Source organism: Numida meleagris, chromosome 13 (genome assembly GCF_002078875.1).
Source record: "Numida meleagris isolate 19003 breed g44 Domestic line chromosome 13, NumMel1.0, whole genome shotgun sequence".
NCBI classification, from domain to species: Eukaryota; Metazoa; Chordata; class Aves; order Galliformes; family Numididae; genus Numida; species Numida meleagris.
Window position 1 is genome coordinate 12766049 of NC_034421.1, and position 16746 is coordinate 12782794.

The 16746-nt window shown below is 55.4% G+C and overlaps 3 protein-coding genes across 3 annotated transcripts in view; 1 reads left to right on the forward strand and 2 right to left on the reverse strand.

The window, feature by feature from the left end:
* Positions 1–2922, reverse strand: part of LOC110405926 (deoxyribonuclease-1-like 2) — an 11077-nt gene extending 8155 nt beyond the window's left edge. Inside the window, exons 1-7 of the mRNA XM_021411761.1 lie at positions 2785–2922; positions 2382–2470; positions 1346–1429; positions 1075–1175; positions 849–961; positions 470–624; positions 272–368 (exon numbers count right to left, since the gene is read on the reverse strand). Of these exons, the coding sequence (XP_021267436.1) occupies positions 272–368; positions 470–624; positions 849–961; positions 1075–1175; positions 1346–1429; positions 2382–2470; positions 2785–2922 (777 nt within the window). The remainder of the gene's footprint in view (positions 1–271; positions 369–469; positions 625–848; positions 962–1074; positions 1176–1345; positions 1430–2381; positions 2471–2784) is intronic.
* On the reverse strand, positions 5626–9719 carry LOC110405945 (deoxyribonuclease-1). The gene is made up of 9 exons (XM_021411790.1): positions 9637–9719; positions 8378–8525; positions 7799–7887; positions 7578–7661; positions 7366–7481; positions 6886–6998; positions 6277–6431; positions 6104–6200; positions 5626–5843 (listed from the first exon to the last, which is right to left on the reverse strand). The coding sequence occupies exons 2-9, from the start codon at positions 8522–8524 to the stop codon at positions 5790–5792; spliced, it is 855 nt and encodes a 284-aa protein (XP_021267465.1). The 5' UTR covers position 8525; positions 9637–9719; the 3' UTR covers positions 5626–5789.
* On the forward strand, positions 10172–16679 carry C13H7orf26 (chromosome 13 C7orf26 homolog). Its single transcript, XM_021411165.1, has 6 exons — positions 10172–10441; positions 10674–10895; positions 11464–11629; positions 12919–13446; positions 15139–15178; positions 15893–16679. The coding sequence occupies exons 1-6, from the start codon at positions 10250–10252 to the stop codon at positions 16098–16100; spliced, it is 1356 nt and encodes a 451-aa protein (XP_021266840.1). The 5' UTR covers positions 10172–10249; the 3' UTR covers positions 16101–16679.

A 16746-nucleotide genomic window follows, 5' to 3' on the forward strand; every position in this document is an offset into this window, starting at 1 on the left:
GGCTGCCTGCCTTCACTGGTGTACCTGCAGGTGTAGCTGCAGCCACGGCCAGAACCACCTCAGGCTGCTGCTGAGGCTGCTTCACCTGTGGCTGAGCTGGCTCTGAAGTGCAGCAGCCACATGGCTGTGCCCAGGCTGCCTAATCCCAAACAAATGGCAGCCTTGTGCTGCCTATATATCTTTGCTGCACCTGGGGCAGCTCAGCTTTACTTTCCTGAGCAGCTCCGGGTACCTCAGACACCCCAAATCCCGGCTGATGATTCCTGCTCACCTCTTCCTGCTCCAGCTGGAAAGCACGCTGGAAGTTGAACACAGTGGCTGAGTTTGGCACGATGCTCCGCTTCAGCTTGGCTCCGCACACCACAATCCTGCGAGGGAACAGCACGTGATGGGCATCACTCCCTCCTCACCGCAGCCACCACGGGGCCCTGTGGCACAGGAGCTGTAGCATCACCATGGCAGCACCCACCTGTCATAGGCACAGTCCGACTTCCCCACGGTGGTGTCGGCACTGTCAGGGATCAGCCACTTGAAGATGTCGCTGGTGCGCAGGCGGATGGAGGCCCAGTCACTCGGCTTCACGTAGCTGCAGTCGGCGTTGAAGTCCCCCAGGAACACAATGTTCTGCAGAAAGGGCGATGCGGGGGCTGATGGCAGAGCTGCCCCCCAACAATCCGCCCCCAGAGCCTGACCCTCACCCCAGCTTTGTGGCATCCCCGGGGCCATCCCTTCCCGCCCTGGAAGAGGAAAGGGCTGGAGCTTGCAGCCCGCTGCCCTCACACAGGGGATGCCTCATGGCTGTGGTGCAGTGTGGGCCGTGCAGGGCCCGGTGCTGCCGAGGCACTCACGTCCATCCCCCACTTGTTGACGATGGCCAGGTAGACATCGTAGAGTGCGTCGATCTCAGCAGCAGCATCATGAGGGGCCGAGTGCAGTGGCACCATCACGAACTCCTCTGCTTCTGTGGGGGGAGGAACATGAGTCCGTGTCACCACAGCCCCATGGCCACCTCCCACCTGGGGCCACCCATCCTCAGCCAGGCCAAGCGGCCGGCCCCTGCCTCGTGCTGCTCACTGCTATGGGGTGCTGACACCCTGAGGACAAACGGCTCCCGGCTGAAGATGTCCTGCGGGTCCTCGTACTGATAGGTGTCCACCACCGACACGACGTCCGTCCTGTGGGACCAGGGGACAGTGACCCTGGGCTCAGCATGGCCCACCAGCATGGACCCTTGCTCAGCCCTGCCATGGTGGCTTTGGTGTCCTGAACTCCAGACAGTGACATGGGGCCCCTCTGTCCCCTCTGCAGCACCCCAATAGGGACAGCAGCGTGCCCACCCCATTACCTGTAGATGAAGAGGTACATCTCCTTGTAGTTGTCCCGTCCTAGGGGCCCGCTGATCTCGTAGTCATATGGGGATGAGGACACGCTACAGGGATGCAAAGGCAGGACAGTGGCACAGCTAGCATGGTGCTGGCGCAGCCCTGGGATGGCCCTGGCTCTGCTGGGCCCATGGGCACCGCAGCCTTGAGCCACCTGCCATGCCTGCCACCATGAGCTGTCCCCAGCCATGGGCTCCATGCTCCCTACGCACCACCAGGATGTGGGTCCGTCCCCTGCCAACCATTTCTCTGTAGGGATGTTCTCCATCTTCATTTGCATCTAAGCTGAGGTTAATTGGCAGCCTGGGGCTTACAGGGCCTGGCGTCACCCTTGCTGCCACGCTTGCTTTGTGGTGATGCTGAAGGAGTCCAAAGGAGTGAGGACATGGGCCAAGCATACCTGCTTGGGAGCACTCATCTCCGCCACAGCCTCACTCAGAACCGAGTCCCACCAGTGGAGGACCCCCATCCCTGTGGTACCCTTGGCTGTCCAGAGCTCTGCACCTCACGGCACAGCCACCTCCACCACTCTACAACTGCTTTGGGGCTGATTTGTCCCATTTTGGCAGACTAAACCCCAGCCGTGTGGTCCCACTGCATACCCTCCATCCCCAGCCTCGGCTTTCCCCTGTCCCATTGCATTTTTGGGATTCACTGTGCCAGAGTTGTAGTTCCTTTCAGCTTTCTGTGTTCAGGTGTGACCTCAGCCTTCACAAAGGTTTTGCACCACTGGCACCCCTGTGCCCCCACGGTTATTCGCAGTGGCTGAAGCTCCACATGGCACTCAGTGTGTTCCAAGCTGCCCGCAGGCGCCTTGGCTGCTCCTTCCCATTTCCTTCTACAAAACTACAGCACTTTTCTCTTATTCCCCTTCCAGAAAACAAACTCTCTTCCAACAGGATTTCTTTTGTTTGCCGTTTATTACTCAAGCAGCTTCATTTTCCCTGCCTAGTGCCAGCATTTTAATCCCAGTGGCTTCAGCCCCAGCCCCACTCATACCTGTTGAGCTGCTCCAAGAGCTCGGTGACAGCGCTGAGATCGGAGTCGCGCACCTCCTGCACCAGCACAATGTCATAGCGACGCAGGATCTGCGGTGGTGATGGTGAGAGGAAGCCTGGCACTGTGGTGGGTGCTGGGGTGGTGAGCAGGGACGGGGCCACCCGCGTGTATCCCAGCACTGGGTCACCCCACAGTGGCATACATGTCCATCAATGCCAGGGCAGATGTCCCCGTAGGGCCTCACCCCATGGTCCTCCCACCAGGCTGGGGACATCCCTGGCACTGGGAAGATGTCCTAGCCACAGCCATGTCCCCAAGCAACCCCAGCACAGGGGCTGCATTTGAGCTCATCCCTGAACACATCCCATCCCCACATGCTCCACGCAGCACTGGCTGTACTCACATTGATGATGACACCTGCCACGCTCTCATCAGACATCTTGCTGTCCCCAAATGCCTGGATGTTGAAGGCACCGATGCGCAGCATGGTGGTGGCTGGGCACAGGAGAGCCGTAGTCAGCAGGGACAGTGCCAGCACCATGGTCCCCATTCTGCCAGGAGGGATTCTGAGCCACAGGATGCAACAACCGGAGCCAGGCTTTATTCTGAGCTTGGAAATAGGCTTCACATATGGGGATAGAGTGAAAAAATCCTCTTAGGTCCTTCCCAATTGCTGCACCCTGGTGGGCACCAAGCCAGCAGATGATCTGCCACCAATTCCAGAGGAAGATGAAACTCATTCTGCCACAGTGAATCAGCCTAGGAGCACCTCTACCCATCACTTGTGAGCTCTGGGAGCTCCCAGCCCCACTCCCCATGGGGCTGTCCCGGTCCCACTGCAGGCTCCATCCCTCTCCGCACCCCAGAATGTTTCACATCATTCTGCTTGCTCGCAGTCCCCTCCTGACCCTTCACTGCTATTCTGCATCCTTAAACACAGCCACAGACCCCTTCATCATCTCCTCCGTGCTGCTCCCTGAAGCTGGTTGCTTTCTGTGCTGGGATTGCACCACTCATCAGGCTCGGAAGGTGTGGGAACTAATCCTAATTCCAGCAGATTCCAGTCCTTCCAGTTCCACGGATGAACCGCAGTGACAGCCTGCACCGCAGGGACCCTGGCTCCCAGCCCATCGCGCCGCAGCCCTGAAAGGCGCTGAGCCCCAGCTCCATCCTTACCTTGTGAGCACGCAGCACCTCTGCCCTGCCAGCAACAGGCGGGCTGTTTTATTCCCAGCTGAGACGCTGGAAAAGCAGGATGAGTCGGACACCCCCGTGGGTGTTTTGTCACAGGCTTGGGCTCCTTCCTACATTGGGAAACCAAAACCCGCACAGGGGCAGGGTGGGGCCAGCGTCAGCATCTCAGTACTCAGCGCCATGAAGAGGCTGGGGAGGAGGGGGGGCAGTGGGGCAGCCCAGCGGGGCTGGGAGCGTGGGGAGCTCGAGGTGTGCAGCTGGGGTGGGCAGCTGGCAGTGCCCCCAGCCCAGCACCGTGCCAAGCGGTGGGCAGCTGGCTGGAGGGGATGGCCTTAATGCAGGTGATTCAGACATGTAATTAGAAGGGACAGAAGGAAACAGCAGGGCATTCGGGTTAAGCTGGTTGGATCCTCAGTGGCACGGCGAGCTGCTGTGCAAGGGGTGAGCCACAACCACCTGGAGCAGCCGCAGTGGTCAGGCAGAATCACCCCAGTGGTCACCCAAAGCAACCCTGCTGGTGGCCTTAAGCAGCTCCATTGGTCACCCAAAGCACTCCCATTGGTCGCACAAAGCAGCCCTGCTCATGACTCAAAGCAGCCCAAGGCACAGTGCCGACCCAGTCCGGTCGGTAAGGCTGCAATGTGGCTGGGGCCGTGCCCTAGTGTCCCCATGCACACACTGTATCCCAGGGGGTCAGGGGACAGGGCTGGCTGCTAGGAGGAGACCATTCTTCATGCCGGGGCTCGTCAGGCTGTTGCACACACCGCTGACATGGCATCCTCACCATCAGTCACGGGGTGAGTCCGGTGTCCTCAGACGCATCTTTGCATTCCTGCGGGATTGCTAAGCTCAGGCTTTGCACCATCCCTGTGGGCAGCGTGTGGCCCAGTTCCTCTGGGAGAAGCGTTTCCTCTTTCTCCCCGGGGACCGGTGCCTCAAGGCATGGCCCTCCCTTGCAGCGGGGCTGCTGAGGCACGTGAGGTCCCACAGGGCATGAAACATCCAGGTGGGGCCCTACATCTACAGGCACTGAAACCCTCAGGAAGGCACCAAAGCCCTCAGGAAGGCACTAAAATCCTGGGAAGGCACCAAAACACCTGGGAAGGCACCAAAACTCTCAGGAAGGCACTGAAACCATGGGAAGGCACCAAAACCCCCGGGAAGGCACCGCACCACTGCGTGGGAGCTGACTCACATCCTCTACCACCCACCACCGTCATCACCAGCACCCATCAGACACCCCAGAGCCAGGCGGGCTCCAGCGGGATGTGTCCCCATGAGATGTGGGAAGAGCTGCCTGCATCCTGCGACTCAGTGAGAGTGAGAGGTCCTGCCCGAACCCTCCTGAGCCTTTCACAGAATCCTGCTTTCTTGCTTGCTCAGATAGGAGCTGCTCTTCCCACCCATGGGGTCCGGTGCTCTCATCTTGGCTCCATGCTGGGGATGCTCCATGGCAGGGGGTTGCTGAGCTTTGGTTGGGGGCTGGAGGGATGGAGGCGAATGGCTTACCACCCTGAGCACCCCACAGACCAAATGGTTGTGCTCTAGGGGGGCTCCTTTGCCGAGCATCCTCATGCCCTCAGGTGTGCCCCCAAAACGTGGCATGGAAAAGTGGAAATGAGTCCTATAGGATGGGAGCGATGGCACATGCATGGGGCAACTCTGGGACACACAGGAGATGGTGGGGTTTGCAGGGCAGGATGTGTACAAGAGAGTGTGTATGTGTACAAAGGCCCCTGGGGGATGTGTGTGTGTGCATCCAGCTTGGAGCCACGCAGGTGTGCACATACAGAATGGCACGTAGGGAATTGGGGTGCATGGGGTGCACAGCATTGTGTGCACATGGGATGGTAAGCATACAGAGGAGTGTGTATGAGAGGGTTTGCACATGCGTGTGTGCATCAGTGGGCACGTGGGGGTGCACAGCATGCATGTAGGATGGTTCTTACAGGCTGTGTGATCATGGGGACGTGAGCTCGCTGATGGCACTTGTGTGGGAGCAGCACCCTGCTGCCAGCTGAGCCTGAATCTGTCTCCAGAGCACCAGGGCTGAACACGGCATCATTTTAATGCAAGCTGAGGGCATCCCACAATGGCAGGACCCCTGAGGGCTGCCTCCTTGCAGAGGCAGCGTGCAGCAAATCGAGTGGTTTGCAGAGCTTTGTTGGAGCTGGTGGCACGTGCGCTCCTCACTGCTGGCTGTTGGAGCAGGTCTCAGCGGGCCTTCAGCGTCACCTCCACCGGGAAATGGTCACTGACGGCCAAAGCCTGAGTGCAGGGAAGGCAGAGTGGTGGCTTTGCTTGCCCTTGCTGCTCCCAGCTGGAGCCCAAAGGTTCTGCTCCAGCCCCAAAGGCAGACCAGGCCCCAAATGTTGTTTTGCAGTGGTGCACGAGTGGCAGTGGGGCCACCTTTGGGTGCCTGTGCATACTCACGGAGGCTTTGTGGATTGGATTAACATGGCACCAAGTGAAACTCCCAGCCCCTCAGCAGGACCCTGCTGTCACCCAGCCCCAACCCCCTCACTCACGTCCTTGTTCTGGATATGCAAAGTCTCCTGGAAATTGTTGACCGTAGCAGAGCCATACTCGACTGCTTGGCGCAGTGCGGAGCCACAAGCAACGATGCTGCCAGGGCAATGCGGGGGTCAGCACCTGCCGGTCCCCCCATGGCAGCCCCCGTGCCCGCTGTTGTACCACCCACCGGTCATAGGCGCAGTCAGTGCTGGTGACGGTGGTGTCGGCGCTGTCGGGGATGAGCCACTCGCAGGAGCTCAGGGAGCGCAGGCGGATGGAGGGCCACTGCTCCGCGGTCACGTAGGAGCAGTCAGCATTGAAGTCACCCATGAAGAAGATGTTCTGCAGGGCAGCACTGCACTGAGCCCGGCTCAGGGCCCTGGTGCCCACAGCAGGGCTGCACATGGGTCCAATGCCCACGGGTGAGACCAGATCCTGGGCTACCGCAAGAGTCTGTGGGGTTTTGTGGCCGAATAGCTGGTGTGGGCAGCTCTCCAGAGCCCTTCAGCCATGCCTAGAGGCTAGGAACAGACATTACAGGGCAGTAATGGCTCCCCAAACTTGTACAGGGCAGCAGGACCCATCCAGCTCTCCATGGCACAGGGGGCACTGGAGCCAGCCAGCAGCTCCATGCCATCTCCATGCCCACGCACTGCAGGGTGGCACCCACTTCAACAAGTCTCCCACGAGATGCATCTATCTGTGGATGGCTGCTGGGATATGCTACAGCCCAGGAGCTGTGTCCCAGCCCACCTGTACCCCAGGGAGGGAGCAGGGACGTTTCAGTGCCACTTACGTTGGTTGCCCACTTGTTGATGACATCTGTGTAGACGTCGGCGAGTGCATTGATCTCGGCCGGAGCATTGCTGGGCTCTGCGTGCAGGGGCACGATGACAAACTCATCCACCTCTGCTGAGGACACAGCCGTCAGCCCCTGGGCATGGAGCCAGGGCAGCCTCAGGGCTCTGTTGCTCTTCCTTTTCCCAAGCTCTCATGGGATTGGGAAGGAGGCAGGGGGTGGAGGAGAGGTGGGAGCGTGCGAGTGTGCTCCATGATGGGAGCTGGGAGGTGATGGAAGGTGATGGGAGATGGGACATGCTGGGAAACCCAAGGGGCACCTGCAGGTAGGAGGAGCTTCTGCAGCAATGAGTGACCACAGTGGAGACCCTATGATGGGTTCAGGCAGCCCTACAGGCCGGCAGTGGGGCTGACGGGGCTGGGGCCAGCAGTGTCAGTGGGAGCAGTGACACAGCTGCTGTGCTGCAGCTCTGCTCACGTGTGGTGGGAGAGGAGAACTTCACGATGAAGGGCTCCCTGCTGAAGATGTCTGTCCCGCAGGACTCACAGCCGTCATCGTAGTAATAGCTTTCCAGCACAGAGACGATGTCTGACCTGAGGGAGGGGAGTGGGAAGGTGCAGTTCCCTCCAGGAGGGGACAGCAATTGGCAGGGGGACACTGGTGGCATCCCTCCTCCTGCTGAACTCTACCTGTAGATAAAGACGTACTGTTCCTTGTAGCTGTTCCGACCCAGGGGGACGCTGCTCAAAAAGCTGTAGGGGTACGATGATGCGCTGGGAGGAAGACATAGGGACAGTGAGGGAGGATCTCTCTGGCCAAACCAGAGGTGTTGTGGTGCAGCAAGATGCTGCCCAGGCTCTGCTCCAGTGCCCATTTGCTGACACCCAGCACCCAGTGCCATCAGGGTCACCTGTTGAGCTGAGACATCAGCTTCCTTATTGCACTCAGGTCAGCATCCCGCACCTCCTGCACCAAGGTGATGTCGTACTCCACCAGGATCTGCAGGGACAAGCTGGGAGCTGCTCGCCCATGGCTGGGAGCTGCTCATCTTGTGGCACCTGGCCTGGCTCATAGGTGCCAGCAGGGGACAGAGAGCCCCGGGAAGGATCCCTCTGGCTTGGAGGCCCACAGAGTGACACAGGGGCCTCCAACACCATCTCTCCAGCATCCATCATCCCAGCAGCACATCAGGCATAAGCTGCTCTGAGGAGCCTGGCTGGCATTGAGCAACTCCTGTCCTTGGGAAGGGAATGGAGACAGCCCAGGCTGGAGATGGGGATGGGGGGACAGCGGGTGGGAGGGTGGGTGGAGACATGGAAAATGCATGGATGGCGGCACGGATGGATGGAGGCGTGGGTGCATGCATGAATGTATGCACAGACACATGGATGAACAACCACCTCTAGAAAGCCAATGCCTGGCTGCCCCAAGCCAGCCACATCCCAGGGACAGAGCACAGCCAGTGCTGCTCCTCTCCCCCAGCACTCACAGAGACGATGAAATCTGCGATCGTCTGGTTGGACATCTTGCTGTCTCCAAATGCCCTGATGTTGAAGGCACTGATCCTCAGTGTGGCAGCCACATGCAGCAGCAGCGCCGCAGCCAGCAGCGCCAGCACCAGCTTCGGGGCTGCCATCCTGCACGCAGAGGGGCAGGGACGGTCTGCAGGCCAGGGGGCTGAGTCCTTGTCCCTGCCTCATACAGGGCCCCATCCTGCTGTCCCACAGGCAGCCCTGACCTCCCGCAGAGCATGAGCTGATAACTCTGGCACAGGAGCAAATGCCATTCCAGGTGACTCAGAGCAGCTGCTCCTTCACTCACGGTGCTCAGCCCGGACACCTCTCCAGGCCTGGTGAGAAGAGCTGTGGGAGCAGGAGCTGCTGGCCCAGCTGGAGCCCCCCCGGCCCTGAGCCCAGCTGCTGAGCAGGGCTTTTTCTGGGCATTTTCTGTGCTGGAGGGGCATCCTGTAGAACTGCTTCCCTGTGCTGTGCTGCAGATCTTTGGGTCACCGAGCTATGTATGGACACAGCCGCTGCCACACAGGTGCTCATGGGCTTCCCCTGCCCCCCATAACCCCTTTGGGAGGGGACATCTCAGTTTGTGCCTCTCCTATCGCTCCTCAGGTCTGCACCAGGTATCCAAAAGACCCTATAGCAGCCATGCTGGGGCAGAGCAAGGGACGCATTCCCCCAGCACTCCTGCATGCCAGCAGCATCCTTCCCTGGGGTGGGCAAGGCCCCCCCTGCACCTTGACACCTCTCTGCACCTGAGGCCACCGTGTCACCCCCACTGCACCTGCTCTGTGTGCACCCAGGAGAGCACTATAGGACCCTCTCCAAGCCACACAGTGGCCCCCATCCACAGATAAGGCATTTAGGGTAATGTTTCACCATGTCCTTCCAACATGATCAGATCTGAACTGTGGCCAAGCCAGAGCTGAAATGCGTAGCAATGCCCTCAGTCCAGAATCTGCAGGTAGGACTGGAAAATAACCCCAGCTTTGAGGCTTGTTTTCGTGGCAGGGGCAGCCGGTCTGATAAAAGCTCTCCGTTTTCCCTTTTTTCCCTCCTTGCTACAATGGCAAATGCTAAAGTTTCTAATGCAGTGATGCCTTTTAATGCTACCATATGGGAATGCCTCAGCTCCTCCTCCCTGATGCACCTGTGGATGTATGCATGCACGCAGGTGCACGGGTGATGCCCATGAGCTGCATCAAGCTCAGCAGCCTCTGTACAGGGCAAAACTCACCTGAGCTGCAGAAATCAGCTTTGCAGAGAGGAGATCCTCGGGAGCGTGATGCACCTGCAGAGCCGTCCCCTGGTCACTGGAAGGGGAAGGAGGAGCGACACCTGCATTTATGGGGAGGGCCACGCTCGCTTTGCCAGCAGCCCAGCCAACAAGCGTGCGAGGTCTCGGGCTCCATATGGCATTTTTTTTTGTCGTGGAAACAAAGGTCTGTTCAGCGAGAAATAAATAAATATCTAGCTCTTTCAATCAGTGCCAGCAGCGGTGAAATATGTATTGGTGTTTTCAGCCTTGTGGCCTGTGCTGTGGGATGGGGCATGCACTCAGGCTTCTGCCACGGGTCCCTGTCCCCGGCCCCCCCCCCGCGGCCCCCCGGCCGCGGGGGGGGGGCCGGGGACAGGGACCCGTGGCCCACACTGCACTGTGGGTGACACTCGCCACCCGTAGCAGGAAGGTGCAGCGCGCTTCCCCGCCAGCAGAGGGCGCTACAGAGCAGGGCCGCACGCCTTCGTCTTCTTTTGGCCGCTGCGAGCTTCCGTAGCGCCGCGCCGTTGTGCGCATGCGCGCTCGAGAGTAGGCCGCGCCGTGCCGGGAGCGGGGAGAGAGAGAGAGAGCCATGAGCGACATCCGGCACTCGTTGCTCCGGCGGGACGCGCTGAGCGCCGCTAAGGAAGTGCTGTACCACCTCGACATCTACTTCAGCAGCCAGCTGCAGAGCGCTCCGCTGCCCCTGGTGGACAAGGGCCCGGCCGAGCTGCTCGAGGAGTTCCTCTTCCAGGTCCCCAAGGAGCGAGGCGCCCCGCCCAAGGTGCGGCCCTTCCCCCGGGGCTGTGGGGGCCGCGTTGGGGCTGGGGTTGCCGCGGGGCGAGGCCCTTTGGGCGCCGCGTTCCTGCAGGGAGCGGCCTGGGGCGTTGCTGAGCGTGCCCCGGAGGGGATGTGGGGTTTGGTGGCCAACACCGAGTTGGGAACGCCTGATCTGCAGCCTTCGGTTCTTGTCAATCCCCGGTGCGTTTCGCAGCTTTGCTTCTGTTTCGTTGCAGAGATTGAATTCGCTTCAGGAGCTTCAGCTCCTTGAGATCATGTGCAATTATTTCCAAGAGCAAACCAAGGATTCGGTTCGGCAGATCATTTTCTCATCGCTCTTCAGCCCTCAAGGGAACAAAGCGGACGACAACAGGATGGCTTTACTGGGAAAGCTGGTTTCCATGGCGGTGGCTGTGTGCAGAGTCCCAGTTCTGGAGTGTGCTGCCTTCTGGCTGCAGGTGTGATCTCTGGGTGAACAAATCAATGTGTTAGGAGCAAGGGGCTGTGCTGCAGTGGGTGAGCTGGGTGTCACCTAACGGTTGGTGGCAGCTGCTTGAAGCCAGCTCCTGTTCCATGGCAGTTTTAACTGATGTAACAGCCAGCTGCTGCAGCTTCCCTCACACATCTCTGTGCTCACATCTGTCCTTTGCTCCAACATCGGGCAGAGCTTTTGCTAATCTATGTGCAGTTCCATCCATTGAGCTTTGGTAGAGGAGGGAAGGTATCCTGGGCAGCAGAAGGATCTGTAGGTTTTTTGTAAGCAACGCAGCTTTTAAGTAATGTGAGGGTTGCACAGAACTTTTCCATGTAAAAATGTTACTCCTCTCTGTGAAAGGGTCATTAATGTGCAGAGAGAGCGTGCGCTTTGATTTTGGGAAAGGGGAAGCACAGATGTTGAACCAGCAAAGTGTCTGGATAATGTGAGCAGAAAGTATCTGGGCAAAGTGAACTGAAAGCCAGCTCTGCAGAACTTCTGTGATTTGTTTTAAGCTGCTTCTCATGGTGTGCTGCCTTCCATCCCTGCAGCGAACTCCTGCGGTGTACTGCGTGAGACTAGCCCGAGCATTGGTTGATGACTATTGCAACTTGGTGCCAGGCTCCATCCAAACTCTGAAACAGATATTCAGTGCCAGTCCTCGCTTCTGCTGCCAGTTCATTACAGCGGTCACGGCTCTCTATGACCTCTCCTCAGGTAAATGTTTCCAGGCTGTGTCTTACCAGTTAAGAGGTATGGTGTAAAGCAACACAAATTAACTGCTGCAAGGATTAACTGCAGAAATTCTACAGATGCTTGTTACAATGGAACTATTGCCAGAAGCAGCTCAGGGTTGTGACCTCAACTGTCACTGAGGTGAGGAAAAAAGTAAGGAGCAACTGAAGGGAGAGTCTGTAATAGAGAAGCAGCTGGGTAACACCTGATAGTGGGCAAAGAACAAAGGGATCTCGTTGATTGAGCAGCATTAGGAATGAGGGCACATCTACTTGGCTGGGCGGTTTTTCTTCCCTGTGGTGTCTGCCACCCAGCAGATAGAGTCAGGTCTGCTTGTCCATCAAATTCCTTCCAAAAAGAAGGGAAATTCACATTCTGAACGTTCACAAGCTGGAGCAGGATTTCTCTTGAGCAGTGGTATGAAATGCAATGAACAGTGTACCTCCTGTGTGTGCATGACCTCATATTGATATGTCCTGTCTCACAGTGATGTTGCTCAGAGACTAGAAACATGTATGTGTCTAAAATAAGATTGTTTTATTTTACTCAGTGAGACAACTTGTGATAGGCCAACAACCAACCATGCTCTAAATGCCAACATTGCATGCCATCCAAAAAAAAAGTAAATACCATTTGTTATGGATAAAGGCAGTGTTTTGCACATTCTTCTCAGTAGCTTGACATTGACGAGAGAGGGATGCAGGGTTTTGAAAGTATTTGGTAGAGCTTGTAGTATATTTTTCCTCAAATACGTTGCACAAAATACGTATATAATACCATGTGAAATCTCATCCAACTTTAAAAGACATCAGAAAGAAAATAGCGTGAGTTGTAGGAGGTAGTTTACTATTATTGTTATTTAATTCCTTGGTTTATTTGAGATGTTGCTGATGCTACAAGGAAGGAAAGCTTGTTTTTCAAAGAGTGCTCTGTGACTGGGCAGTCTCCACCTCGTTCTGAGGACAAGATTTGATTACACAAACAGCAGCATGCCCGGAAAGAAAATAACAACAACCACCAAAAAAGCTTTGCTGTGGAAAGAGTTAAATGTTGGTGTTTGGAGGTGGCTTCAGAGCAGAAGCTGAAGTTAACAGAAATATGGTTATGTCACCCAGGGACAAAATTGTTTCTTGAAAAAACAGTAGGCTTTGGGAGGTTCTGAAGTGGCAACTGTGACAGTGCAGAAAGTGTGTACGTGTGAGAGTTTAGACTGCTGTCCTGTGCTTCAGTGCAAGGCCCTGCTTACTGAGCAATGTTTTCCCTGTCTTCAGATGACCTCATCCCCCCTTCAGATCTGCTCGAGTTGATTGTTTCCTGGATCTTCGAAGACCCCCGCTTGATCCTCATCACCTTTCTGAACACTCCCATTGCAGCCAACCTGCCAATAGGGTTTTTAGAGCTCACCCCGCTGACTGGGCTGATCCGTTGGTGTGTGAAGGCCCCCTTGGCTTACAAAAGGAAGAAGAAAGCCTCTCTCTCTAATGGACACGCCGCCAGCAAGGTTGCCAAGGACTCGACTGAAGGAGATGATGGGGATTGCCATCAGCTGTACTCAAAACTGCATCTAAGTGTCCTGCAGGTTCTCATGATGCTTCAGGGACACTTAACAGAGAAGAACCTTTATGGGCGCCTGGGGCTAATACCCTTTGATCACGTGGTTCCGCTTGTGGAGGAAATTAACAGACTGTCTGATGAACTCAATCCTCTCAATGCATCCAAAGAGATTGAACTGGCTCTGGACAGACTGGCTCAGGCTTTGCAAGTGGCCATGGCATCAGGAGCGCTCCTGTGCACCCGAGGTAAGTGGTTGGTGGGGCTGCCAAAGAGTCTGGCCTTGGATTCATTTCCTCCAATGTGTGGATGTGATGAGAGGGACATGACCATATCCAGCTGAGGCTCTTTGTTAGAGTTTTGATTCCCCTCTGAACTCTTCCTGCATGAAAAACAGTTCTGGGACCAGCCATGGGAGAGCGGAGGGCAGATGTGTCACGTGAAACCACAGCACTTGTCTCAGTCTGCACACTAAGAGCTTTATTTATTTTCCAGCAGTTTTGTAAACTTGCTGTGAAATGTGAAAAGTGATGCCCAGGAGCCAGAAGGATCCCAGAGTAACCTTGCTTGGCCTAGGTCTCCAGCAGAGACTCCAGCCTGCAGTTCTTCCTGTGTTTCTCATGAGAACAGTCTGGGCTGGCTTCTAACTGGCTCACGGAGTCACATGTACGTTGTGGTGTTTACAGTAGGAAGAAAGTACTGAAACCTTACGACTCACTAAAACTTCTTGCAGTTCAAATAAAGGGGTTTTGCAGAGCATCTTAAGCCTCACCTGAAATCCTAAACTGATGGGAGGCCATGCAGTGCTGACAAGCATGCAGCTGGATGTCAGGCAAAGGTTGCTCCTTCACTAGGGGGATGAGGCACAGTATGGGCTCTGCATATGTGACTGTGCAACTTGCCTTACCTGAGAGTGTGGGCAGAGCTTGATCCTGTCTGTATAATTGCTTTCCAGGAAAACCATGTACCTCCCAGTGCAGTCTAGGGCCAGGGATTGCTTGTAGCTAGTTAAAAAGCACTGTTTAATTGCTTTTCAATTTGTCTTCTCTGAGTTTACCTGCTGGAGGAATGACCATGAAGTAGGTTGCCATGAGGTTCATGTGCTAAACAAGGGATGAGAGAAGCAAACTAAGACTGTTTATCTGAAACTTCTGGGCCTGCAGTTCTCTTTCAGTGAGACTATATTTCAGTCTGTGCATTTTAAGTTGAAGTTATTAAAGAAGCCTGTTAACGTAGCTTTTGTTTGTCTTTCCTGTTTCCAAAACCAGTTCTTTTCCTGCCCTTTGACTCAATGCCTTTGTCATCAGAAGCACTGTATTCACTGAGCAGTCACACCTTGTATTAGCTGTCTTAGTTACTTATTGATAGATGCATTCCTGTGGCCAGATTATTCAGATGTTTTCCTGGAGGCCAGCTGAGTTCCCAGTTCTTGGCACTGTATGTCCAAATATCGTCTTGCCCGAACCGTTTGCAAATGCTTGAGTTCTTGTGATATCCTGGGAGGTCTGCAGCAGCCCATATTTCGTATGGCAGAGGCAGGGTTGGCTGTAAGTGCAGTGAGCTGGGACCTGCTGTCTCCTTCAGCAGCATAGAGTTACTGGTGGCAGGAGCTGCAGCCGGGCAGGGCTGCATTGGGCCTGCTGCATTGGGCCTGCTGCATGTGCTGTGCTAAGGCTTGGACTGCTTTCAAGTGAAGCTGTTTCCCGTGTGGTAGCACAGGTTGAATGTAGAACACAGAATGAAGTGTGAAGCACAAAAAGCTGAAGTAGTAACGGATGAAATAGAGAAACGTTTTCCCTCTGATGAATGTTATTGGTCTGAGAATGGGATTGTGGATCTGTGGGTCACTGGAGCTTTTCCAGTAACCTGACCATCTTAGAAAGAAAAGTTGCTCTCATTTCTGCTTGACCCTCATTCCTATGTACTCTGTTCTCTTTCAGATGACTTGAGAACCGTGTGCTCCAGGCTACCACACAACAAGTAAGAGACCTTCCTGTACCTGTGTCTCAAGTACCCGAGACACGTGCTTGAGAGCTGTTGAGACAAAACCTCCTGTAGAAACTTGTACTTGCTCTCTGGAAGCTGGCCTTCATTCAGATACAGCTTAATGTCAGGATAAGGGTGATAGTTGTTTTTCCCTTGCAAGCTGGATGCTTGACTCGAGGAGAATTCCGTGACTCCCAGTATACAGATGTTTTTACCCAACCTGCATTAAACCACATGAACAGAAGGGAAAACAAAACTACAGCGTGGAACCTGTCCCAAAATTATCCCATTCTCAACTCCTCCATGGTTTCACCTGAAGCAGAGCTTAACTGTACTTTGTTTCTCACCTCTTACCTTAGCAAAGTTCAGCTACTGCTAACAAAAGATCAGGATGTGCTCACAGATAGAATCTCCCCTCACAAAAGCCAGATGGTGCCCACGCTGCGGGACGCTGCACCCAGCCTGGTGTTTCCCATCTTGTTAACCTGTGAGGATTACAGAAAAAAGAATAACACTCAAAAGCAGCGTTGTTGCCTTTAGAGAAAATGCCAGATGTCACTTCTGCAAGCAGCAGAGTGTTTTAATAAAACACTTTCAGCAGAAAGCGATGTCCACTCGAATGAAGGGTAGTCACGACGTAAACGTGAGCTTGCTTTCAGCTCGTTTGCCTTCTCCAAGTAATCCAACTGTCTGAACTTCTCTCCGCAGCCTCTTGCAGCTGGTGATCTCGGGTCCCGTACAGCAGCCGGCCCACAGCGCTCTGCCTCCAGGATTCTATCCTCACATCCACACTCCCCCTCTGGGCTACCCCGCACACCCTGCACACCCCGCACACCCGGCTCACCCAGCGCTCCCAGCTCACCCCGTACAAACGTTCCTCCCGGGAATGACGTTCCCCTACAGGCCCATCCGCTAAAGTGCTCGGACTGCAGAAGGTGACCAGCTTCCCTTGTCTGAGGAAGCCTTGCAGAGAAAAGCGACCGTCTCCGGAGCCACGTTTTCCTCTTTGTTGGGAAGCTGGGCAGTGCCTGCAGGAGGGCTCCACCTCCACGAGCAGAGGAGACTACAGGGGGAGGAGAGCAGTTACTCTGAATGTGGGCTGCGGATACGAGGGCACGGCGTGGATGAAAGGAGGGGGTGTTAAAAGGCAACCAGCCCAAACCCTCTGCAGCATGTGGCAATCTTTTTGATCCACAGTGCTTCATATAACCGCTGTGCTCCTTACACCTCTCAGTAGGGTGTTTTTCAGTAGCCCCTGGACGTTTGGCACGCTGAGAGCAGCACAGCCGTGCTCTGGGCAGTAGGGCCAGATGGAAAGCCATAGGATTTTTCACGTGAGTCCACTCCAGCCTGTCCATCTCTTTGTAAATGTTTGTATCTATAGCTACAGAATGTGTACACTGTATATTTTTGGAACACAAATGTTTGCTTCAGAAGCACAAGGTAGAATAAAGCAACACTTCCTATTAAAGGAAACCACTGAAGATGCATCAAATAGCTTTGTCGCTTTATCTCTCAGTAGCAGCTAGAAAGTGCAATGCGTTAGGCTTGTGCTGGGGGCG

What these genes read in the sequence shown, in the direction of transcription:
- LOC110405945 (XM_021411790.1), bottom strand. Translation starts at nt 8,524, where the DNA reads ATGGCAGCCCCGAAGCTGGTGCTGGCGCTGCTGGCTGCGGCGCTGCTG. An exon ending in GTTCTCCTCTCCCACCACAC is followed by an intron (nt 6,999 to 7,365) that starts GTGAGCAGAGCT and finishes TGTCCTCAGCAG; the next exon opens with AGGTGGATGAGTTTGTCATC. An exon ending in TCAACAAGTGGGCAACCAAC is followed by an intron (nt 6,432 to 6,885) that starts GTAAGTGGCACT and finishes GCTGCCCTGCAG; the next exon opens with AACATCTTCTTCATGGGTGA.
- C13H7orf26 (XM_021411165.1), top strand. Translation starts at nt 10,250, where the DNA reads ATGAGCGACATCCGGCACTCGTTGCTCCGGCGGGACGCGCTGAGCGCC. An exon ending in AGCGAGGCGCCCCGCCCAAG is followed by an intron (nt 10,442 to 10,673) that starts GTGCGGCCCTTC and finishes GTTTCGTTGCAG; the next exon opens with AGATTGAATTCGCTTCAGGA. An exon ending in GTGCTGCCTTCTGGCTGCAG is followed by an intron (nt 10,896 to 11,463) that starts GTGTGATCTCTG and finishes CCATCCCTGCAG; the next exon opens with CGAACTCCTGCGGTGTACTG.